General features: G+C 36.9%; 1 protein-coding gene across 1 annotated transcript in view; it reads right to left on the minus strand.

The window, feature by feature from the left end:
- The window catches only part of LOC137927489 (uncharacterized), a 93,842-nt gene that overhangs the window by 26,718 nt on the left and 40,762 nt on the right, over positions 1 to 26,362 (minus strand). Inside the window, exon 2 of the mRNA XM_068771305.1 lies at positions 2,719 to 3,343. Within this exon, the coding sequence (XP_068627406.1) occupies positions 2,719 to 3,309 (591 nt within the window). The 5' untranslated portion in view covers positions 3,310 to 3,343. The remainder of the gene's footprint in view (positions 1 to 2,718; positions 3,344 to 26,362) is intronic.

The raw sequence follows: 26,362 nt of genomic DNA on the forward strand, positions 1-26,362 counted from the left end.
TAACGTCGTTTTTGATTTGTTACCGCTCCGGCATTGATTTGTATACTTGACAAAATGTTGTTGATAACGAAGGTGAATATATTGTTGATAAGAAATAAAAACTTGTTAAAAATGTAGTCGTGTGAATTTAACTTAAGAAAGCGACTGATATGGTAGAAATTTAGCTGCATGGTATCTATCAGAACTAGTGTCTGTTGTCTTTGATAAAAAAATCTGGGAACCTCTAATCTAGAGGAAGAGTTATGTGGGTTCTTCTATCCAACAAAAATATTAAGGAGACCGGAAAGTAATGTCGTTTCTGTCGACATATTTCACAGAAAAACCGGTTGATTTGCTACCGCACCGGCATTGATTTGTATACTAGATGGCAAAAGGTTGTTGATAACGAAGGTGAATGTATTGTTGATTAGAAATAAATACTTGTTAAAAATGTAGTCGCGTGAATTTAACGTAAGAATGCAACATTACTCTCCGGACCTCTTAATTTGTTGTAATATTTGGGAGTAATATTTACAAGTGCGTGTGTGTATAAATATAGTTTCAAGAGTTCGAGGTATAAGCGAACGTCTGGAATGCTGTACGTGTTTATAGATGTTAGTCATACAAACACATCGGAGATTCTCAACTATCGTGTACTCTTTGAAAATAGAATTGAAATATTTCAATTCTATTATTTAAATTTAGAAACAGATCATTGTAAAGCTCATAGTATCTTAACCCTTTCGTTACCAGCGCCGGAGATAGCCGGTATCCACCTTGTGATATGGACTACTGTTGCAATAGCCTGATTTTAAATGAAAATATATCTAGTTAAACCATGGATACCAAGACCGCGGCCCGCCAGTCGAATACTGTTGGCCCGCCGGCAGCAAAAATAATACTCTCGTACATTCGAAAAATATTGAATTCTATTCCAGAATAAAACCAAAAAAATTTAATTACCTATACTTCTGGAGGCCGGCCCGCCATCAGTTCATGATTTGCCCGAGTGGCCCCTAGTCTTAATAAGTCTGTGCAACCATGAGTTAAACCATGTCAACATGAATATTAAGCTTTAAATTGTCTTACACTAAAGTAGTATTTGCTATAATGACATCGAATTAGAAACGAGGAGATCCGTAGACTATCGAAAGTTATTGCTATACCGTAGCAGATTAAAATTCAAAATATCTTTATTCAAGTACACCAATACCTCACTTTGCGTCGTTTTCTATAGCAAATCATGTAGAAGACAGGTTCCAGAGTCACGAAAATAAAACTTTTTAAAAAGAAAATTAAACAAAGTAAACATTTAAAAAAAAAAATAATATTACTCTGCCAATAAATAAATTTGAATAATATTTACCTTTTTCGTAACCAGAAACAACAGGTAAAAATTTATATAAATTTATAATTCTCTTTTAACAAACTACAACACACTACGTAATTGAAACTGAACTCTAAAATTAGCTAAAACAAAGTGAAAATAAAACTATTAAAATTGCGTTGATTTTTAGTTAGAAAGGGTATCCCCGAGTTTTGATGGCGTGGCGCGTTAGAAACAAAAGTGTCACCATCTTTTAGAAAAAAAATTAAAGACTAACCAAAAACAACGCAACCTCGAAAATCTAACGACGTACAGTGAAAATTAGCGCTAATTAAGCAGCGACGCAACTTCGAAAAAAACGCAAAATGAAACGACGCAAAGTGAGGTGTTGGTGTACGCATTTATATGCGCTTGTGAATCGTCCATTCTTTTAACATTATACGTAGTAAGCTACCAATGGCAGATTATCTGCTAAGAGCCGACCAGAAACTCAACAGATGCTCTTTTAAATGTAATTCAACAATTTTTGAAGTGTACATCATAAAATCAATCAAGTAAAAAGTCAACAAACCAAGTAACACGCATTTCTATCAACTAAAAACTCTGCAATAAGATATATTTATTAATACACTTTTATATCTAATGGATTCAGGCGTTATTTTGCGAAATTCCATTCTAAGTAACAAAAGTTTTCGTTGGTAAATTATATACTAGTCATGTTTTTTACCCGTGGGTAGAAAACATGATCAGACTGCCTATCACCATCACCGGCACTACCACCGTTACGTCCCCGCCCTATTTCTCCATATACACCACCATTTCTGCCACCGATTCCACCACCATATCTACCTAAGACTGAACTATGTACTTATCAAGCGCTGCTTACTTAATATACTTTTAATTCTATATTACTTAATTACTTTAGTACACTACATAGTATAGTATATATTATACTTATACAGTATATTATTATATTACTTAATATACTTTTAATTTTATATTTAAAACTAAGAAAATTAAAGTCTAAGATATCTTGAGAAACTTTAATATGCAGAACACACTTTCAATTGGTTTGGGGGAGGTCTATGTAAGTAATATCCTGTGGTTGCAATAATGGCGATGTCGTTCAAGTAAAACCAGAAATACGTGTGAAAACACAACGTCGTATAGTGGATAGTTTAACAATGAATTTAGAAACCATTGCTCATGATGTGAATGTGCTTGTACTATTGTATTGACAGTCCCAACCAATTTTATTATTTATTCACTTTTCGTTCACGCTTAGTCAATTCATGACAAACATCGCAACTTATCATTGTATGTTTCGTTATATAATATTCTATTGTCTGAATGTGTTTAAACATGTTTATTTATTTAAATAACGTACAATATTTTTACGCATTTTGTCTTACCTGTCTATAAACGTTTTCCGATGCCTTCTCCTGTCCAGGATTATAAGGATGTGAGGTCGCTCCGTAATCACTAACTTTATTCCTAACAGGTTTCCTTGATATGAATACGTTCTGAATTTTCTTTTTCTTCTTCACTTTATCATCATTATTTACTTTCAGTTCTTTTAACGATTCTATCAATTCTTCCTCTTTCTCTGTTTCTAAACTTGTATCAGGACACTTTTCAGAAAAGCCGCTGTCTTCTGAAGAATGCGAGTCCGTTCGTACCGGAGCTCTATCTTTCTCTTCTTCTACTACTTGATGGGAAAAGTTTGCGAATTCATCTTCTTCTTCTTCTTTCGTTTCTATTTCTAAATTCTGAAACTTTTCCAGAAGTGTCCGTACCGGTGTGACTTTTGCGGGAGATTTTGCATCGTTTTTCTCAGCTACGACGACTTGTTTCTTATCTTTCTTTCTCTCCTTCTGGAAGAGAGCCTGGAATGGCTTCTTCAGGATGCTTTTAATTGACTTCTTGTCGCTTTCCGCCATTGGTAAATGTGGTTTAACGTCAGGTCTCTCTGCACTTCCCATAATTAGAAGGTGGTTGAACATAAGGACGTCTTTTCAGCGCCAGAGTTTCTTAAATCTGTAACAAACATGAACTAGGTTATTGATGCTAACAAAGCCTTATTTGAAAGTATTAGCGAGATCGGAAAGTATTGTCGTTTCTGTTGACATATTTAAATAAACAACGATTGATATTGACCGCTCTGACTTTGACGATTCGTATAGATTGCAAAAGGTTGTTGATAACTAAGGTGGAATGGAATTTATTAATAATAATTGGAATGATTTACCGCTGACAATAAGACGTGCCAAGACACTACCTATTTTTAAGAAAATGGTTAAAAATTATTTACTAGATCTATGATTATTCATACCTTCATTCGTTACTTTTTCTTCCTCTGTTTTTTAATTTTATCCGAGGCAAGTGCGATCCAAATCAGTTTGATGTTTTTATTTATTATTGTATTATATTTATAATATGTATTAAACCTTTTTTATTATGAGTATATGTGTTATATACGTATGTCTGTATGTTTAAGTTCATTTGTTTGTGAATATGTATTTTTTTTGTACACGTGAACTACCCTTTATAAGTACTTTTATCTTTTCCTTACTATGGTTGTCTGTAAGAGATTGCCTTGAGTGATAAGACCGCCCATTGTACTTTTGTGTATATTATTGTATCTGTATATTATGTATCTTATCGTGTACAATAAAGAATATTAAATAAAATAAATAAATAAGGTGAATATATTGTTCACAAGAAATAAAAACTTGTTAAAATGTAGTCGTGTGAATTAAATTTAAGAGAGCGATATTACTTTCTGGTCCCCCTAATATATTAGTATGGATATTAATATTAATAAAGTATAATATATTTATTAATGAAGTTATTAACAAAATATAGAAATGAAATGATATCTCTCATATCACCGAAAACTGGTCTATTAAATCTACAAGTACTTCAATAAAGATTTGCTTGTTAACTATAATAGTTCTCTTGTAATGAACATGGTTTTGTTTGTATTTCGACATATTCAGACATATAACATACACATTCAGACATATACATACTAAATATTGGTCCTTTTCTTACTTAGGATGGACTTCCGCGAGGTAACGCCTGATTCCATTAAATATATACCGACATGTTTAAGTGCAAATAAGTTATTACTTAACACTGTTATAAATATCAACTCGATAATTGCAAAGTTAATAAAAATATCCAATGGTCATTGATAGATATAAACTATAGGATCTTTTTTAAAATAAATGTATTTATAACTACAGAATACAGATCGGAATAGCTGGTGTGAATAGTTCTAAAATTTATTTGCACTTAAATAATATTAGGGGGACCTGAGAGTAATGTCGTTTCTGTCCACATATTTCACAGAAAACCCGATTAATTTTTGCCGCTCCGGCATTGAAAACTTGTATGCTAGATGGCAAAAGGTTGTTGAAATAAAAATTTATTAAAATTGTAGTCGTGTGAATTGAACTCGAAAAAGCGAAGTCCATGTACCACTCTAATAGAGGACCCATATTTGCCTCTCTCTCTCTAACACTACGAATGTGCAAATTAGCGAAGTATTGCGTTAGTACTACCAATTTCAATTCCGACCAAATCGCTAGTATCCCACTAAAATAAATCACCTTGTTATCCTTCCGTCACGGTTCACTTGTACACGTTTTCATGTTGTCTGTATTATACCTCGTATTCCTATGCTTATACTGCTACCCATTTGCAAATTATAGCTGACTCTGTGTTTGGCACTAATCGGTGTAACATAACTCCTGAAGATGCCCCGTGGAGGGGTGAAACACGAGTAATTTGGCGGTGGCGGTTGTGTGATTCGCATTGTTTGCCGCATACGCATTTATCAGCGGGCTGGCGGGCGGTGCATTTTGTTGCACTACTACTACTGCATGTGCGGAAGTGGCTAAATATTGGTCCTTTTCTTAATTATAGCTGTATAGGGTAGGGCGCTTATCCTTTACTTACCTTTACTTATCCTTAAACTTTTACTTAAAGTTTAGTTAGCGAAGCTACATGCTATTATCGGCTTTGGAAGCCGGCTCTTAGATCTCTACGGCTGACGCTTCATGAAGTGACGAACCACAAGGATACTCCGTTTTGGACTAACCCGTCGATAACGCATTTGTATAGCCTTTTTAATACCTAATTTTTTACTCTATATTGTATAATTGTTATATAAGTACTGTAATCAAAAAGTCCCTTCCGATAAAACACTCTTGCAAACGCTATTTTCCAGTCCTCGAAACAGTCCGATTAGTCCTTTTCCGGCACAGCCTTCATGACCTCCAACATAGGTTCGCCCATACTTTACTTGGTCAGGCGGCCGTTCCCTCAAAACGTGTGTTTTTATAAGTTCATATAATTAATCAACTTTATAAGACAAATTATCTCTGCACCACCTTTGATCTGCCATAACAAAGATTGTAAAAAGCGTGAATAAATAAATACATAAACCCATCATGTTGTTTTATTTTTTTTTAATTTCGACGAAGTCCTGGCAAGCGCAGTTCGAGATCAAGGTTGGTTTATTCCGGCAATGAATACTGGGAATACATTACATATTTAGTTCACAGCAAAAAACTGTTGTATAAACCGATATGTCAGTTATAGACATTGTTTATAGTTACGATTATTTGCCAAAATAACTATACAGAGTGATATAATGTATAATTAAATAATTAATGAAATTAAATGTTTAATTCAAAGTCAAATATACTAAATATATCATATCTTTTCTTTTGTCATCAATAAAGTGACTGTGTTTGGCACTAATCGGTGTAACATAACTCCTGAAGATGCGCCGTAGAGGGGTGAAACACGTGTTGAGTGATTTGACAGTGGCAGTTGTGTAATTCGCATTGTTTGCCGCATGCGCATTTATCAGCGGGTTGGCAGGCGGTGCACTTTGTTGTACGACTGCATGTGCGGAAGTGGCTTAATATTGGTCCTTTTCTTAATCAATAAAGAGATAAATAAAGGAATAAACAAAATACATCAACAAAATATCAATACTGCTACTTAAAAACACAAAATATGATGGCAGAAAAATTAAAATTTAAAGAGATGAATGTTAAGCTAATTAACATCAAAAAGCTATTACATCTATTCCAATCACCCTATATAAATTGATCATTTCGAAAATCTTTTTCAAAACACCTGTCGCATTATAATAGAATTTCTTTTCGCAGTACATACATATTTCGAATTTTGAAACCGTTTTTTTTGCTTAGTCACCTTTTTATTTACAGAAATCATAATTCCGTAGATATTTTATATGTAATTGAGCAATAAGAAAAAAGTAGTTAAAAATGCGTAAATTATCAGTCCGGTGGTTTCGATCTATCAAAAATCTAATTTGAAATGTTTCATATTGTGTCTGTACACATTTAGAACTAGCTCCATATGTATTATATCATAGTCGCGTCGGGTTCAATTCCCGGCGTCGAATGTGCTATGTAACTGTAATAGAGAATGACTCACTGTACGTTCGGTGGAGAAACATTCGCGTGTCCGCACGCGTGGGAGATACAGGATGTGCTGAAGTTATAAACAACTACCAAGCGGAGCGAATCCGTGCTGAGAATCTGATTTTAAATAGTATATCTAACTACCCTTCTGTTATCTCTTTACCTCTTTACATATATACTATGATAAAAAACTAAGGTAAATATGTTAATAAAACTTAAATTGTTTATTTATTCTTCCAAATCAATTTCATTCCCGTCAAATAAAACGTACTTTTTTAACAGACGGTATGGTCTTTTTCCAGTATAATCTTCAAGACTTTAGATTAGTTTTCTATCTCCTCAATCGTATCAAAACGGTGTCCCCACATTAGCCCTTTGAGTTTGTTGAACAGCCAGAAGTAGCAGGGAGCCAAATCAGGCGCGGAAACATATCAGTCGAATGAAAAATATTTGCAAAGAACCAATGCAGTATGACAACGACCAATCGAAGCCTAAAGGCTTTGAGACACAAAATATATTTTAAAATGTTTTGGGATAGGCCAAATGATATTCCAACGTTTGACAAACAGACGCTTGCCAAATATTATAGACAGTTCTACCAACATAGAATAAACTTACAACAAATTACCTTCCTAATGCCCGGGAGTTTTAAATTATAATTTCAACTTACTTTTTAAACACAGTAGTGTATCAGCTGGACGGCGTCCATTGCGAGGTATAGACCATCCTACATACATTTTTAATATTATCGATGTAAAGAGTAGCCTCCATGTAACGTTATTTATTTTTAAAGTGTGTCCCATAAATCAACGTCAACGCTTAAAATTAATTTTAAAAATTATGCACTTTTTGAAATCCATTCTATTAATATGTCTACAAAGTCTTAATTTTTTTCGCTTCTCATACGTTACGTTTAGTAACCCTTCTGTAACAGACAGATTATAAACATTGCAATTGTCTGAGTTTGAATAAAAATATAACTAGCTGAACTATGTCAACGTATATTTCAACTTAAAAAAAAACTAAAAGCTTCAACTTGGCTTCACGGGAACGAACGTAGGACGCAGAGGTGAAAAGAGACAGACGGACTTAAAAACACGGCTTCTATATCTCATGCAGGTAGAACTATTTCATTATATTTAACAAAATACCATTGTATTTTACCTGTAAATGCATTGTTCACTTTAAAATGACACTTATATATTTCCGTAATAAATTTATAAGTAAATTTATCAAATACAAGCGCTTATCTGTGAAGTGGGCAACTGTAGTCACAGCGATATCGTCCAGAGGTTGAGTCAGCGCAAGAGATAAGTGGCTTAATTTCACTATCAAGATCTCTAAAGTGTCAGGGTTGCGTGTAGTGTGCCGCGACGTCAGCTGCAAGAGATTACTTTATTCGCAGAACAAAGATAACACTACTTAAAGATATATTGCAAGGTATACTGAAATATACGCACATAAGTTTTGTATTGTATAAGGATAGGCAGATAGGAAATAGTATTTAGCGTAAAATTCATATATAAGAATAGACTAATATAAATAAATACTAGGAAATAAGCAAAATAATTAGAAACTAATTGTAACAGAGCCGACGGTGGGGGGTTTTAGTCAGTAAAAGTCTGACACTGCCTGGGCCCTGCATTCCCAGGCGTCCGATGAGGATCCCCCCCCCCCCCCGTCTAGAAATTGTAATTTAGTAAATAAAGGCTCTGACTATGTTAGAGGAAAATTTGTTTAAAAAAAAATTAAAAAAAAAATATACGCACGGAGGAATACATTGTATAAGTCGGATTGGTGTAGTTATTTATCTTCTAAATGTCAACAAAACGACAGGCCTTGCGCTGATAGCATCCAGCGATTTCTCGCGAAATTGACTATGTCATTAGTCTACCTATCGTCGCCCACACCGAGTCTACCGACTGGTGGTCACCACTCGAAAACCATTCGGGCTCTACGGACGTTAATGAACCGCTACTGCTACTTCACACGAGCGATTCCTTTTCAACTATATCCGACTTTTCATAGTGCATTTTACACTAGAATCAAATTTTAATTTTTAAACGGTTTTATTTAGTTCGATCCGTACGGAATTTTTTTATTTGAGTTAAAATTAGAAATTGAAATTAAGCACCTTCCCGTTATCAAATTGATCTGAAATTTGGTACACATATTTAATTTAGATGACAATACAATATAATAAAATCAATAACATTATAAATCTAAGATGGCCGCCGATACAAAATGGCGGATTACATATTTTTCCTTAAACCCCTCAATATGGGTATCAAATGAAAGGGCTACACTAATAAAACACGATGATTATGTCAAAATTTAAAATTCAAGATGGACGCCGTTCCAATATGGCGGACTAGGGACATATTTTTCCACAACCACCACAATATGGGTATCAAAAAACCGTTTAACTTAAAAGTTTTTTAAATGTATTTATTTGGTTGTTTATGTAGTCCAAAACTAAATTAACTGCCAAAAAGTTGGTTAATGTGGGTTAGGTTAAAAGTTCGACATTGTTTTACACCGGAACAGCTCCAGGGCATGTGTAAAATACTGTAGCCACCTGTGAGATGGACCGGCGTAGTACCAGATCCAAGCTTTGGACTTCAAACAGAGACGAGGCAAGAGGCTGATTGGTAATGACGCGCTGGTGAGCGCTAATTCCAGAACTGGTGCATCTATAGACTGTATTTTGGAGAATGCGTCGGAGTTACATAAATAAATTCCCCCATCTCTTTTTTTCCGTTTGACAAAAAGACGCACAAATTCACGACAGTACTTTTTGCATTTCTTTTCATTACGTATTTATTTGCGACATGCTAAAATGTAAATTTTGACAAATGACTCCGACTATCACAATGCTTGTCCACCCCTTTTTTTTGTTTCGGTGGGGGAAATCTTCCGGTGTTCAAGATGCCTTGTCTCTGGGGGGAGGACAGGGGTATGTGGGATTCCTACCCACTAACACCCCCCCCGCCGGGATGCTTGTCCACCCCTAGTTTATCTATACCTCCTATATTACAGTCATATGTAGTAAAGGCAATAAGATCTGTAGATGAACGAAAGTAACCTATATAGTTCAGCGGATTGGTAGGTTATGGTAGTATAGGTAGTATTGCATGCAGAACAGATTGAGCCTTGAGGTCATGCAATAGACCTTTTCAAGACCATCATAAATCGCCATTATACATATTTGAATAATTCATTTTTAAATTTGTATTTGATGTATCTATTTATTTAACATTATTTTTAAACCCAAAACTAATGCTACTTGAATCAACTCTGAGTCCAAAATGCGTGAAACGTGTTCTGTTGCTTCAGAAGATGTTAATGCTGTTAGCCCCAAGGCTTTTACAGCTTCATCTGAGCTGAGTTCACGGAGCGGAAGGGTCCGATGAAACGTGTTAATCATCGTTTCAGCTTATATACATCACTGCAAGGCCTAGGCCAAAGGAGGGATATACCAAGTTTATCAAGCTTCGCTGTGTGGTATTATGGTACACAGAGGACGCTGCTATCCATCCTCTGGAAACTTGTTTGCAAGTAGTTGCAATCCTATATAAGTATTAGTGCGAATTAAATATAATTGTTTTTAATGGAATCAGGCGTTACATTGCGGAAGTCCATCCTAAATAAGAAAGGACCAATATCTAGCCACTTCCGCACATGCAGTGGTTGTCGTGCATGAAAGACCGAGTCGGTGTTTGGCACTAATCGGTGTAGCAACTCCTGAAGATGCCCCGTGGAGGGGTGAAACACGTGTTAGGTGAATTTACGGTGGCGGTTGTGTAGTTGGCATTGTCTGTCGCATGCGCATTTACGAGCGGGCTGGCGGGCGGTGCACTTTCGTGCACGACAACCACTGCATGTGCGGAAGTGGCTAGATATTGGTCCTTTCTTATTTAAATATAATTGTATTCTGGTATAGAACCCGCGACCTACGATCGCAAGTTGTACCTCTACCGCTGGACTACCACAGCTCAATGTGATAAAATATCAAATGAAATATTTACAAAGATCGTTGTGCAAAAAAAAAACGCAATTTTCCTCAATTCAACTGCACGAGATGTCAATCTGTTTAAACTGTCAGAGGCTAATGGTCACCATTCGGCAGTAAAGAACTTGTTGTTGTTGGATTGGGTAATTCGTGTACATTAAAATATGACACGGTACTTCACACACTTTTCCCAGTTCTACGTGGTTGTTTTCTCCTTGTGGCCAGCGTACTGGCCAATCGGCTGAGTTATCGATGGCTTTCGTTCGTTTACGTATATTTTCATTTCTGATCCGACCACGAAGCTTCGAGAATAAACCCCTCTATAGTTCTTAGAACAATTTATGGCAAAATAATTCTAGACCAATAATCTCCACAGTTTTTTTGTCCAATTCCCCTTTTTAGCCTTCCTACAATTCTTACACCCCCCTATGTAAAATACATATTTTTTTATATTTCCACTTTCGAATAGCCTACCTTAAGTATCAAATTGCCCCCCTATGGGGCGTGGGCTACGTTGGGAAACACTGTTCCAGATGTTACAGGTGTGGTTTAAATCGTCAAGCTATACTAAACGCGTTCTTCGGTTAGCTGTATAAAGCTAGCTACCTCTCACCCGGATATACGGAACCGTGAAATTTACAATAAACACATTCGGTTGCGTGTGTTGAATATGTAGGTTTTATTAGACTGACTGTAATCTTTATTACCGTATGTTTTTCTTAATTTCACTTACACATTGATATATAGAATGATTGGTTATAAGTGTAAAAGCTTTGATAGAGAGTACACATATTTAAATACATACACACAGACACACACATATATATATAGATATATAATGTATGATATCGATATAAATATTAATTATAATAATTTATTGTTTACTATTTGTCCCTGTATTGATATTCATGTCTATATCATGTGTGTAACGGACAATGACGTGTCGAGATATGTGATAAAAACGGTGCCTTACTTATAACATATATCTTATGTTGATACTTAAAGGGTTAAGTCTTAGCTATAATACACTATTTTCCCCATCTTGTTTTCGGGACAGGGATATACAGGGATAGGAGGGTGTCCTCCTACTTTCACTTTCCCTCTCTCATCCTTTATAACTCCTCTCTTTATTCCCTCTTCAATCCTTCATATTTTTTATCATTTAGCATACTGCATTCTTCAGCATCGCCTTCCATCCCTCGCCACACTTTCTGTGACACGGTTTTGTTTTGTTTAAATACGTCACCTACCACCTTGCAACAAAACCGCAAGAAAATGTGGCGACTCTCCTCCTCTTCCAAAAGGGAAGCGATGTTGCCGCTAGCAATGCTCCTACCCATTTCCACTTCACAAGCCACTCTAGGCACGCTTTAACCTTTTCGTTACCAGCGCCGGAGTTAGCCGGCATCCATCTTGTAATGTGGGCTTATGTGTAGATCCCTTGTTTTAAGATTTATCACATCCAAATAACTTACTAAGAAATATCATAACTTGTATTTTTACTTAATATACCAGTGAAATATTTAAATATGTAACACAAATGTGAAAATTCGAACATCAGCCTACCGCCATGCAATGTGCACATTTCGCGGCGCACATGCACGGTTCAGTAGCGTCACTTCGGCGGAACGTACTGCGATAAGGAAAGGGTTAGTACACTTCTGACAGTATATACCGACTATGTACATATTAAAATGAATTATTGTTTACTAAATATCCCTGTAGAATTACTGCCAGAAGGTATTAGTCTGTTGGATTCGGATAAACAAATAAATTAATTTAAAATATCTCAGAGCGATCACTCTATACTTCCGCACGTTTAAACCTTTCACACATATAACCAATCAGTATATTAAGCGCCGGTCGTTTCCGTTTGAACACAATGAATGCTGATATGCGTAGTGATTTCATCCTACGTTTGCAGAATTTAAATTTAAATAGATTCATTCTTATAGAGCAGTGATTCCCAAAGTGGTCTATATCGATCCCTAGGGGTCTATGACAAACTGCAAGGTGTCTACGTCAGCGAAAAAAAATTTGGGGGTCCATGAAATTAAAATGGGGGTCCACGATAGTTGATCTCAACACATATACTGATAGTACCTATTTACTTACATCATAAAAGGTTGTCAAATATCTCCCTTCCGCCTTTTTGTCTTTTGAATTTCGCGGCTATGTACAAAGCGCTACAGAGCTCGTATCTGGCAATACTATACATAATTTGAAAGGTCTTGACATAACCTACAAAACAACGCTATGCATGATTAGTTTGGATATTGCGTTCAACAGTTATAGACGTGTAAACATGGAGTTCACTAACGCCGAAATTCGCGCTAATTTAAAGTTTTCCTTCGTTAAAGGCAAATCCGCTAGAGAAACGTTCCGTGAGATAAATGGTGTTTTGGGGGATGGTACTCTATCACTTCGAACCGCGGAGGAATGGTTTCGACGATTCAGAGCTGGCGAAAACGACACCATGGATAAGCCAGCCGGCGGAAGACCTGTGACGACAAATACCGATCAAATCATGGACTACATCGAGTTAGACCGGCATGTGGCATCTCGTGACATCGCCCAGGAGATGGGAGTTAGTCACCAAACCATTTTAAACCATCTGCAGAAGGCTAGATAGAAAAAAAACTTGATGTTTGAGTGCCCCATGATTTGACGCAAAAAAACCTTCTGGACCGAATCAACGCCTGCGATATGCTGCTGAAACGGAACGAACTCGACCCATTCTTGAAGTGGATGGTGACTGGCGACGAAAAATGGATCACATACGACAATATCAAGCGAAAACGGTCGTGGTCGAAGGCCGGTGAATCGTCCAAGCCGGTGGCCAAGCCGGGATTGACGGCCAGGAAGGTTTTGCTGTGTGTTTGGTGGGATTGGAAGGGAATCATCCACTATGAGCTGCTCCCATATGGCCAGACGCTTAATTCTACCATCTACTGCGAACAACTGGACCGCTTGAAGCAGGCGATCGACCAGAAGCGTCCAGAATTGGCCAACAGGAAGGGTGTAGTGTTCCACCAGGACAACGTCAGACAACACACTTCGTTGATGACTCGTCAGAAGCTACGGGAGCTCGGATGGGAGGTTTTATCACATCCACCATATAGCCCGGACATAGCGCCAAGTGATTACCACCTGTTCCTGTCCATGGCGAACGCCCTTGGTAGTGTAAAGTTGAACTCAAAAGAGGTTTGTGAAAAGTGGCTGTCCGAGTTCTTCGCAAATAAGGAGGGGGGCTTCTACGAGGGAGGTATTATGAAGTTGCCGTCTAGATGGAAACAGATTATCGAACAAAACGGCGCATATTTGAACTAAATCCGATCACTGTAACACTTTTTATAAAGCATTGAATAAAGAGCAAAAAAGCGGAAGGGAGATATTTGACAACCTGTTACTATCTTATAATATCAAAACATTCACATTTTTTATAAAAGTACCTATGAAGTAAAAAAATTATTATATATGATTATAAAATTACTTTAATTACTTACAAAATTGACGCCAAATGTTGATAATTTATTATTAAAGCATCAGGTTCATCCTTCTCACTAAAAATATTGACTTATTGCTTATGTTATTTTATTTATAGTTTATTTTATGTTTATTTAATGTTACGTATATTTTACATAACAGATACAAAATTTTATTTTGAGCAGTTTTAATTTAAATTCAATTAATAAATGTATAAATTAACATGTGTTTTTACTTTAAATTTTTAACACTAAACTTCACTACACTTAGAAATTTACAGGAAATAAATATCAGGTAAGTAGGGGGTCTACCCGATACGGAAAAACATGGCAAGGGGTCTACGACACAAAAAAGTTTGGGGAACTCTGTTATAGAGGCTAGGTGGGGTTATGTTGCACTACCTCTTAAACGATAGGATTATTTGCGAATGCTGTACCGTCTCTCTGAATTTTGTCACCCGCTCATTCCTATTGCACAGGTTTCCTCCCTAAGATAAAGAAATGAATTTAAATTAATGTTTTTTTTTCAACTACGCATCTAGATGTTCTTTTAAAACGAATATTTTAAAATTATGAACTGGCCAGAAACTCTACAAAACGACCTAAGATTCAGCTGGTTCTCGAAAAGGAAAACTGTATGAAAACTAGGTTTTTGTGTTAAAAATCTAAAACCAATTTACAAAACATGAATGTTTTTAAAATGTAAGTTTTTTTTCATGCGAACAATAAATAGTTGTTTATAAATAGAGTTTTTTGATCAATTTTTTTTTAAATCATACATATTTAATTTCCAGAAGAAATTAGTTAAAACATTAAAAACGGTAATTAATCTAAACATTATCATGAAATTTGATGCTCCTCGGCCTGAAGGTGGGTAGAGCCAAATTCTCTACTCGTCACTTGGGTAATACCTGTCCGGCGCGTCCACGTCGCGGGGGTGGGCACCACTCACTCCAGTAGGCCGGAGTGAAATTGGTGGCCGAGTTCGGATAGGGACCTAGTGCCGCGGGGTATAGCGCGGCCCCTTGCCCAGGGTTACGGGTGAAGACCTTAATGGCTGCAAAGGCGGAGATGGAGTCCATTGGTACGGTAAAGCAGGCGGAAGAGGCAAATATCCCAGTCGCAAGCTGCCCTCACATATTGGGGTCACAGGTTGCTCTGGAGCTACGCTGCCAGGTGGGGTGGTGTAGTAGGGTTGGTGATGAAGACCGCGGTCGGCAGAAGCACCCATAGCTCTCCAAGAGAGTTACTACCTTAGCGTCAGGCGGCAGCCGGCTGTAAAAACCCAATTGCCAAAACAAATTCTCCTTATCATGAAAGTTACAAGAAATAATAGACGAGATCATACTAGGGCGTACCCCACAAGCGACGCATATACTTTAGAGGCGAATAAAAGGGCGACAAAAGAAGACAACACTAGGGCGTCCCCCGCAAGCGACGTAATTGACACTCTGAGATTCGCTACGTGGAACTTAGGTTCCCTTACCGGTCGCACCAGCGAACTAAGTGAAGTCCTCAAACGAAGATACATTGATGCGTGTTGCTTACAGGAAACCAAGTGGAAGGGTTCCAAGTCTCGTGATATTGGACTAGGATTTAAACTAATATATAATGGAACATTAACACACCGAAATGGTGTGGCCATAGCTCTAAACTCTTGTCTAAAAGATAGAATCATTAGCATAAATAGGAAGTCTGACCGGCTCCTAGCCATAAAACTAGCGCTTGACAATCAGCCACCACTAAATATCATATCAGCATACGCTCCTCAAATTGGATGCTCTAAGGAGGAAAAACAAGATTTCTGGGAGGACTTTGATGATGTGATAGCCTCTATAGGAGTTAATGAAATAAAACTAATCGGCGGTGACCTTAATGGGCACGTTGGCCATAAAACTCCAAATGGCAGTGAACACCATGGCGGTTTTGGCTATGGCAAGCTAAATCAAGAAGGACATAGTATTTTAGATTTTTCAAGTAGACACAATTTAATGATCATTAACACATGCTTTGAGAAAAAGGAAGAGCACCTTATAACTTACAAAAGTGGAGGTAAGAAGACGCAGGTTGGTTACATACTGGGAGAAAAAAGCTTAATATCTAGATTCAAGGACTGTAAGGTTATCCCAGGGGAAGCATTAACAAGTCAACATCGAATACTTGTTACGAAGTTCAAATTGCGGAAACCACTGAGAAATGTCAAAGATAAAACACCAAAAATCAAATGGGCTAAACTGAACGGACCAGAAGGAAATCGCTTGTTAGAATGTATTACAAACTATTTAAAATCTGACTTGGACAACAAGTACCAAAACGTAAATGAAATGTGGTCCAAATTCGAAGATCTAACGGTCCCGGCAGCAAAAACTATACTAGGAGAGTCAAAAGGCATAATTCCAAATAAAGACCCTAGTTGGTGGAACGATACCGTGAAAGCAGCAGTGCGGAACAAAAAAGAGCATTTCAAGGCTTGGCAAGATTCGGAAAATGACGAGGACCTAAAGGCATATAAAATAACCAAAGCCCACACCAAAAATATCGTTGCCCAAGAAAGACAGAAAGCTAGAGATAATTTCTATAGACAGTTAGAGGAAAACACAGACGATTATGATATATACAAAATTGCTAAGCAGCGCCAGCGCAGTACATTGGACATAAACATAAATAAATATATCAGAGATGTTAATGGTAAACTCTTGACCTCAAATAATGACATCAACAAAAGATGGAAAGATTACTACGTCGAATTATCCAACGAAGAATTTCCAAGCGAAAAACTCCCCTCCATACGTGTGACCTCAGGGCCCATCGAAGCCATAACAGAATCCGAAGTTAAAGTAGCGATACTAAAGATGAAGAACAAGAAAGCTACAGGGCCAGATCAGATACCTGCGGAGATATGGAAGCGTGGAGGAATGGTAGCTATAAGGTGGCTTACGAAACTCCTAAATCTTGTCCTCACGTCCGGTACAATGCCAGACTCCTGGCGGAAGAGCTACTTAATACCATTTTACAAGCATAAAGGAGACGTTTCACTTTGTGGAAATTACAGGGGGATAAAATTAACATCACACACTTTTAAACTCTTCGAAAGAATTATTAATAATAGACTGCGGCTGCTAACAACGGTCACGGAAAACCAATTCGGCTTCACTGCTGGTAAATCAACGTCGGACGCAATTCAAGCCATGAGAATTATTATGGAGAAACATAGATGCAATAAAGAAGATTTACATATTGTCTTCATTGACCTGGAAAAAGCTTTCGATAGAGTGCCAAGACAACTTGTATGGCAAGCTCTCAGGTCTCAAGGCCTCCCCGAAAAGTATGTCTCCATAGTGAAAGACATGTACTACAACTGCGCGACCCAGGTGAGAAGCCCGGCAGGACTCAGTGACCCGTTCGAAGTAACAGTTGGCGTTCATCAGGGATCCGCACTTAGCCCATTATTATTTAACTGCGTCATGCATTACCTCACAAAGGATATACAGAATGCCTTACCATGGTGCCTTCTATATGCAGATGATATTGTTCTTGCAAACAAATCAGCGGATGATTTGCAGAGAGACCTGAACCTATGGATTAGAGAACTAGAATCCAACGGCCTCCGCATAAGTAGATCCAAAACGGAACACATGCACTGTGTATTTGCACCAACACCAACACAAGGCCATAGCAATCTGAACATCAGTGGCATTCCAATACCATCCGTCACTAAGTTCAGGTACCTAGGGTCGACCTTAAGTATCGATGCAGACTCAACCGCTGATGTCAAGAACAGGGTACAAACTGCATGGATGAAGTGGAGGGAAGTGTCAGGCGTTCTATGTGATAACCGTATGCCCATTAAGACCAAGGGTAAAGTCTACAAAGCAGTTGTCAGACCAGCTATGCTCTACGGCTCGCAATGCTGGACTGTAAGTCAGAGACACGAGCAAACACTTCATGTCAATGAGATGAAGATGCTTAGATGGTCGGGTGGCGTCACTAGAATGGACAAAATACGGAACGAATATATCAGAGGTTCGTTTAAGGTAGCTCCGATCCCCAGCAAATTACAGGAAAAAAGATTACGATGGTATGGCCACATTCAACGGAAACCAGATAACCACGTAGTAAAAACTGCCTTAAGCCTCCCAGAATTCCCAAGAGGGAGAGGGCGTCCAAAAGCTACGTGGTGGTCTAATATCAGAAAGGAACTGGAAACCCTTCAACTTGATGCAGGGACAACCCAGGATAGAGTGGCCTGGCGCAAATTGATAAGGAGACCCGACCCCAAATAAAGGGAAAAGGGAAAGAAGAAGAAGAAGAAGAAGATTATCATGAAATTTGATAGATTCGATGAGAGCGAAGGCTTTGCATGGTTATTAACCTAGTTAATTATGAACCTTTTTTTAATAATGTGTCTTATGCATAAAAATAAAAAAAATATTAGAATCGAATTTTAATTTTTTTTGTTTTTTTTTTTCAGGAAAAATTTTTGCGTACGGAACTAAAAAGGTTCTCCTCAGGTTCAAAACCAAAGAGCCGCAGGTTACCGACACCTGTCACAATATAATATTAACCACTTGTTACACACAAAATTACGGATGACTCATCACACATTATCCCAGGTAATGCATTTCACAAGTTCTTTATACTGTAAAAGAGTTATATAAACTATGTAATTAGGTCTAACTTGAGAACTTTCATCTGCAACAAATTTACGTAAAGGGCACAAGCGGGTACAGTTCCGTTTCAACATCCCGTTTGCGAACATGAATTGAAACAAGTCTAATGTAAATTGCATTTTTTTTAAATTTCCTAGATTTAAACACACAAAACTTTTTACTGGAAAGAAGTGGCCCATCCACACCTGGTCTTCCTTCCACTCAAACATCTTCCACCCACTTTCTTTTCATCTCTTTCACCCACGAACATGTTTTATCTCTTTTTCTCTCACATAGCACACATATCACGTCTTTCTCTTAATTTAAGTACACACTATTTTTCTTTCAAATCCGCAGCCGGACTCTTCATCTGCTCACACATATATACCAGTGCAGTTTACTTCTATCACACTTCTTCTCATTCGTGAGCTCTTGTCAGATTGGTAGTGGTCATGCCCCGGTAGGTTCTGGTGTCCCCGGTGCTCGTCACCATGTAGCTCGGAGCTTGGCGTAGAGCTTGCTGGAAAGTGTCGAGGAGATCGCTTGCCTTCCACTTTACCTTGCACCGCCAGACATTTCATTAAGTGGATGCCATGTCCAAAGAACTTGAGGATTCTTATTTGAACGATAACCTCTCATTTGTGTTGAGTTCTTCTCTCTAACACGTGTTCACGCAATGTCCCTCACGTAGATACTCCTAGACTTTCCCTATTCATCTCTTACATTCACGCTCGCGCTTTTTCACCCTCACATACGTACTATATCTCTCTATGAGACTCACAAGCACACACTTTTTTCAATAACTGGCAAACTATTTTCAATTTGCTTCGTATACTTTTTTTACAAGAATATAAAAAAATATATCGCCACCTTTTCCCAACAGTGACCTCTATTTATACCTATTGACATATTTAACAAGATGATATCGAACGGGCATAATGAAGCAGTGACCTCTGTCTGTTGCCCTCGTACACGGAGGTCACATTGTGTACTGTGTATGCCCTCATCCTTATCTAAATAATTCCAATGAAACAACGAATCAAAAGGTTGAATTTAAACGCAAGGAAATTTCCGAGGCCTGTACGTGTGTGACCTTTGATTATGGAATAAACTAAATTTGTGCTTTCCGATTGGATCCAGGTTGAAGATTTGGATCCAGGATCCAGACTCATGGGTTCACGGAAAACTCAACGAGACTGCCTTTGCGTGGCAAATAAATGGAAGTACACAATTCGTAAGCGAGGATCAACGAAAATTTATCTGCTTTCGATAGTGAAGAACATAAAATTTTAGCTTAACTTCACCCATATACTTTTGCGATCAATAAGTAAAGTGAAATTGTCATTTAAAACTTCCGGGCATTAGACGAGCGGGTAAATTTTATATCTATAACATTTTAATTCTATAACATTTGCCAAGCGTCTGTTTTTCAAAAGTTTGTAATATCATTTGGCTCAGTACAAACCATTTTAAAAGATGTTTTGTCAGACAGAGTCACTCTGTTTTTGGCACTAATCCTTGTAACATTACTCCTGAAGATGCCCCGTGGAGGGGTAAAACACGAGTTGAGTGATTTAACTATTGTAGTTGTGTAATTCGCAATGTTTGCCGCATGCGCTTTTATCAGCGGGCTGGCGGGCGGTGCACTTTATAGCACGACTACTGCTGCATAGCGGAAGTAGCTATATATTGGTCCTTTTCTTACTTAGAATGGACTTCCGCAAAATAATGCCTGAATCCATTAGATGTTTTGTATCTCAAACGTGTCAAGTCTCAACTGGTTGTTGTCATACTGTTTTGCCTCCGTGCGACCTTTGGTTATTCAGCAAACTCAAAAGACCAGACCGTTTTGACACGATTGAGGATATAAAAATCGAATCGAAGGTGTTGAACGCTATACCGTAAAAGGATTATTCCAGCGGTTTTGAGGACTGAAGAAAGCGTTGGTAAAAGTGCGTTTTTATTGTACGGGGATTACTTTTGAGGGTTTGAAATTGATTTGGATGAAAAAATTAAGAATTTACATTTTATAAACAAATTCACTTTACTTTTTGATTACAGCATTACGTAGTTTTTATTTACTTTATTGGAGATAGACAGTAACAAAAGGCAGTAATAAAGTACAAACTTAGGAGCTTAGAAATATAAAATTAGTTACAGTTGTTACCTTATAACTATCTCACTGAGAACATATAATGATTTATAGTCAAACAATGAAGAAACCAATAAAAATTACTAAACGGGGATCAAAGACTATGGTTTATATTCATATTATGTTTGTTTATATATTTATATTATGGTTTAAATTGCATTGTATGTAGGTAGACAATATTATTAGAAGCTCAGGCACCGTTGCTTGTAAAATCTTCCATATTACATATTCACTACAACGTATCAAGACTAGTACTGCACAATGTATTAGCTAGTCAATAGACTCCCTTTTTTAACGACTATCAATTCTTTTTTTTTTGGTTAGAACTCAGTCGTAACGTAATATTATGTTGAGTTTTGACAATATGGTAGAAATGTAGATAGAGTAGGTTCACCGGAACCAGCTAAATTTTGAATGTGGTATATATAGTGACTGAGTTTACCAATAAAGCCGAAACACAGTACTAAGTGAAAGACAACATCGACAACAAATATATATATATATATATATATATATATATATATACACATATGTAAACTCAGTCACTGAACGAGCCGTTAAAAGCTCTTTAAGCAATGCTCTTTTTATTCGAAATTGAATTAGGAATGAGGAGATTGATAAACAAATTAAAATAACTAACATAGACTAATAATGTGACCGATGAAGACTGGACTGCAGGTCACGTAGCATTTAGAGTCTGACAGTCTGAAGGTCCTGGAATGACGTAGCAATAGAATTCCACTCACAGGTTGGGTCTGTTCACTTGGTTAAGGCCGTTTCCGAACGATTTCCTTAGAAACCAACATAGCGCGCAGAACATAGCCGCTTAGGCCATTAGGTTCTGAAGTCTAGACGAACGACAGGATCAGAGTACGAAGTCCACTTTGGTAGAGTCCTATTAGATATCTATTAATAACCGCAAAACAGTGGACGTTAAACTAAAATAGTAACACAAATAAAGCTAAACAATGAAGTTTTATTATGAAATGATATATGTATGTATATATAATGTACAAAGCCCGCCGATCTAAGGAAAATTACTGTACTCATAAATATATCACTTTATTGTTAATATAATTACCACCGCTCTGACGCAAGTGCGGGTATGTATGTTTTGAATATATATTACTATTTATAAGGTGATGTGCTTAGAGTGGAGATGGCTTTTTAGAAGGTCTTGTAGGATTAACAGATTTTATTATGGCCCCCCGCTATTCCCTCTCCTTCCCCCTATTTAATTGGGAACAGGGTTTTGTATTTCTTAATATTTTTTTTTTCACTAGAAATTTTATTTTCGTTCTCGTCTTCCATAGTACACAATATCTTTTTTCATTCTTCTATCATTCTACAATTCCATCTTCCTTTCTCAATCATTCCATTCCTTTCGTATATCCTCAAACACTTCAGTTATCCATTTCTATTACAGTATCACAGTTTTAATTGGTTTAATTATTTTCTCGTGTACATCAATTTTATCACGGATTTATTTTACAATTGTTTTTTTTTAGGATTATCAGATTGTAGTGAGTGAAAACACATCGCTTGTGCAGAAGGCTTTTGGGGTCAAAAGGTTCTCGACTATCCACCACGAGCAGGAGCGACGACATAGCCAAGGCGGCGGGAAGTCGTTTGATGCGTGCCAGACCTTCGAATGACATGATGATGAACAGGTAATTAATCGAAATTCTAACTTCTAGGCATGTCCTGACACAAATACATTTATAATATATATGTATAAAGCTTAATTTTTAGATTCTAGAGGTAACTTTAATCAAGTACAAACACACAAATAAAGATATTTATATTTGTCTAGGAAATCGCTCTTTGCAATAACATCCTTGGGTAAGTAATTTTTTGACGATTTTATCTGGTTTCTTTTTAAATAGCTTCAATCTGCGAATAAAATGATAGTTTCAAAAATACAACTTTGCAGGAAATGGTCTCTCCTAAAATATTGGTTATATCTCAAAAATTATCTCTACATAAAGCAGTAAAAATAATAACGATATAATTGTATCTATTCTTAGAATGCCGAAAAGGAGTAAAGTTTATACTTATGTACTATAAACTTTTTATTATTGTTTGTACCTTATACTTGTTTATTTAGAGAAAATAAAAAATGTAACTCTATCTCCGCCATTTTTACACAGAAAATAATGGAATAAATTAACAAGGTGTATTGTATCTCGTAGATTGCATAAAAATAAAAATGGCGATTGTCATTTTATTCGGAGGGAACAGCGATGTCCTCTTTAAGTATAATAAAGTATCAATAAATTGATATTTCCGGAGTCTCCACCCTGCGCACAAGCAGATGGAGTTATCAGTCTCGCTCAAGCATTAAAAGGTGGCGATTATTCCATTATATAAACATTTATTTCACATTACTAACCCACAATTACAAACTCAATTATAAGAAAACTAATTACAAAAATGCTACATCAAAATAGAATGTCACAAAATAATGAATAATAATTATTTAAAAATATTTCTCCTTCTTCTAGTCTTCATAGCGCATAGCAGATAGCTAGACAACTTGTTTTTTTTTTATCAGGCCTTCACTATTGGGACCTCTCCTTCCACCCCTATTTTGTTGGGAACAGGGTTTTTTTATTTCTTAACAATTTTTTCACATGAATTTTTTATTTTCGTCCTCGTCTTCTATAGTTCACAATATCTTTTTTTCTTCGTTCTATCATTCTATAATTCCATTTTCCTTTCTCAATCATTCCATTCGTTTCATCCATCCTCAAACACTTCAGTTGTATTTTCTATTGCAGTATCACAGCTTTATTTAGTTTATTTATTTTTCTCGTGTACATCAATTTTACATTTTTTATTTTAATTTCAATAAATCTATCTTAATAAGTATTAAATATATAATAAGACTTACAATATTTTATGTTTAACTATGTTTTATTCCTAGTAATTACATATTGTGCAACTTTCCTAAAGAGTTTGAGGACGGACTCTCTTGCATCCTTTTCCATTATAATGGAGGCTCCTCAATCTTTTCTCCTATCCGGCATTCGGTCTCGTACCGGAACCCTCCAAATGTGGAACATTCTGCTACCAGGTGGATCACGGTTTGGTCCACGCCCGGTTGACCGAAGCACGGGGGGTCCTCCCTGAGCTTAAACCTATAAAGGTACTCAGAGAACCCCCCGTGCCCCGTGAAGAGCTGGACCAAGACCGCGTCCACTTCCATGCTAAGGAGCGGTAGGCCGCGACGGCGTCTGGGGAAAAACGACTTGTTTATCGTCGTAAGACTAAATGCAGGCTAATTTGACCTCGTGCAATTGAAGATTTATGGCGAAGGTCTAAGTCAAGCAGAGGACGTCATACGTCTTAAATGACCACTCAATCATCCCGATTACATCACCGGATGATCACGTCTTAAAAAAATTGGTGATGTTTTTGCGCTAAATGGCAACAGTTGATGTATCATTTAATTTAAAATTTTCTCTTAAAGGCATTACGACTCAAATCACAGTATGAATAGTTTCATACAAAAGTGTTTTCCATGCTAAGCCAACACATAAACATTATGTAACTCATCCAAATTTTCAAAGCAACAACATCGTAATTTTTATTTATGGAAAATTAAAACATCACTAATTAGCACCATAACCTCGCACTGTAAGGTCCGCCCGTGTTAATAAAACACACGGCGCTTTTAAAATGGAATTAATTAAATTAGCGATGGGCACACAACGCCATATAGACCACAATGGCGGCTCGGACGCCATCTTGTTCTATTTATAGTCGGATTGACGTGAGTAATTGATGGTGCTGTTGTAGTTTTTCCGGTTCACCGCCAACTTTTGCACAAGGCGTCATGACAGAGGTCTCGTAGATAAATGGTTTTAGAATTTATATATTTAACTTTAAAATAAAACATTTAAAAAATAGACCAAAGAATTGTAAGTCAAATAGAGATCTTAATCCATATTCCATGGTCAATTCCAATCCTCATAGTCCATGGTCTATGTTCGATATCTTTGGACAAACTACATGGGCGTTAAGGTCCTGAACTGAAGACTACGGATCAGCAGGAGTAGTATTAGACGATGAAAGTTTCCAGAGGACGTTGGATACAAATCGCTTCCAATCGGTTTTATTGTAAATCTATACGGTAGGCTTATGTTCAGCATTAGAAGTCCCACTGAAATGATGTTGACGATATTAATCATTGGAAGGACGTGGTGATGATCCTATGATATAATATTTGAGCAGTGGTAGCCCAATGGTATAGGACTGAGACTTGCGATCGCAGTTCGCGGGTTCGATTCCGGATACTAACTACTAAAGTTTTCAGGAGATGGTCAGCAGCGTTCTCTGCGTACCATAATACCACACTGCGATCGCAAACCCACCTACCAAGCATGGCGATTATAGTATATCTCCCCATAGATATCTTTGGGGGAGGCCTATCATCCTACAGGAGATCGAATGCTCAAATTAAAGAATGAAACAAAAATGTTCGTATGTTTATTTCGTGAATGCGTTTCCAATTGTCAATATTACGTGGTAAAATTGTATGTCCAAGCGTGGCGATTATGGTACTATATACATATATATATATATATATATATATATTTGTGTGTGTGTGTGTATGAGAAAGAGAGAGAGAGAGAGTGAGCTATACTTCCGTATTTATCCATCACGCAGACAGACAGACACAGACACACACACACACGCAAGCGCACGCACGCACAAACACATACTATAACAATGATTATACAGTTAAAATGCAGTATAGTGATAATTTAATAGGATAGACCGTACACATATCAGAAATTATATCAAGTCTGACCATTGAATATTGTTTACATTTGATTAAATACCTATACTTATGTATACCTGTATCAGTTTCATATTCCTTGGTTGGCATATGAAATATACATAACTTTTGATGTCATAATTTATAATATATACATTCACGCGTTTAAAGCTTTCGCACCTATAACCAATCATCCCGTATATATTGCTATAAAAATATTTAAAGGTCAAGAGAAACTACATCCTTAACAATACCATGTCACATACGAGGACGAACAGCGCGAGAATGCGGTCTTACAACGCCCATATACATATATACATATGCACACATACACATATAACACAAGAATTCATATCAATTAATCGTGATAAAGGAAAATGTGGAACACGGAAGGAAAATACATGGAACATTCTTGAACTATATCATGATGTATAGACAGTCACAATGAAGGATACTGCACCTTGCATCATAGCTGAAGATATTTCTTTACTCACTATATCCTCTGAAGAC

Source organism: Battus philenor, unplaced genomic scaffold (assembly GCF_028537555.1).
Source record: "Battus philenor isolate CCGP_79_NKW_IND1 unplaced genomic scaffold, ilBatPhil1.0.hap1 SCAF_30, whole genome shotgun sequence".
In the NCBI taxonomy this organism is placed as follows: domain Eukaryota; kingdom Metazoa; phylum Arthropoda; class Insecta; order Lepidoptera; family Papilionidae; genus Battus; species Battus philenor.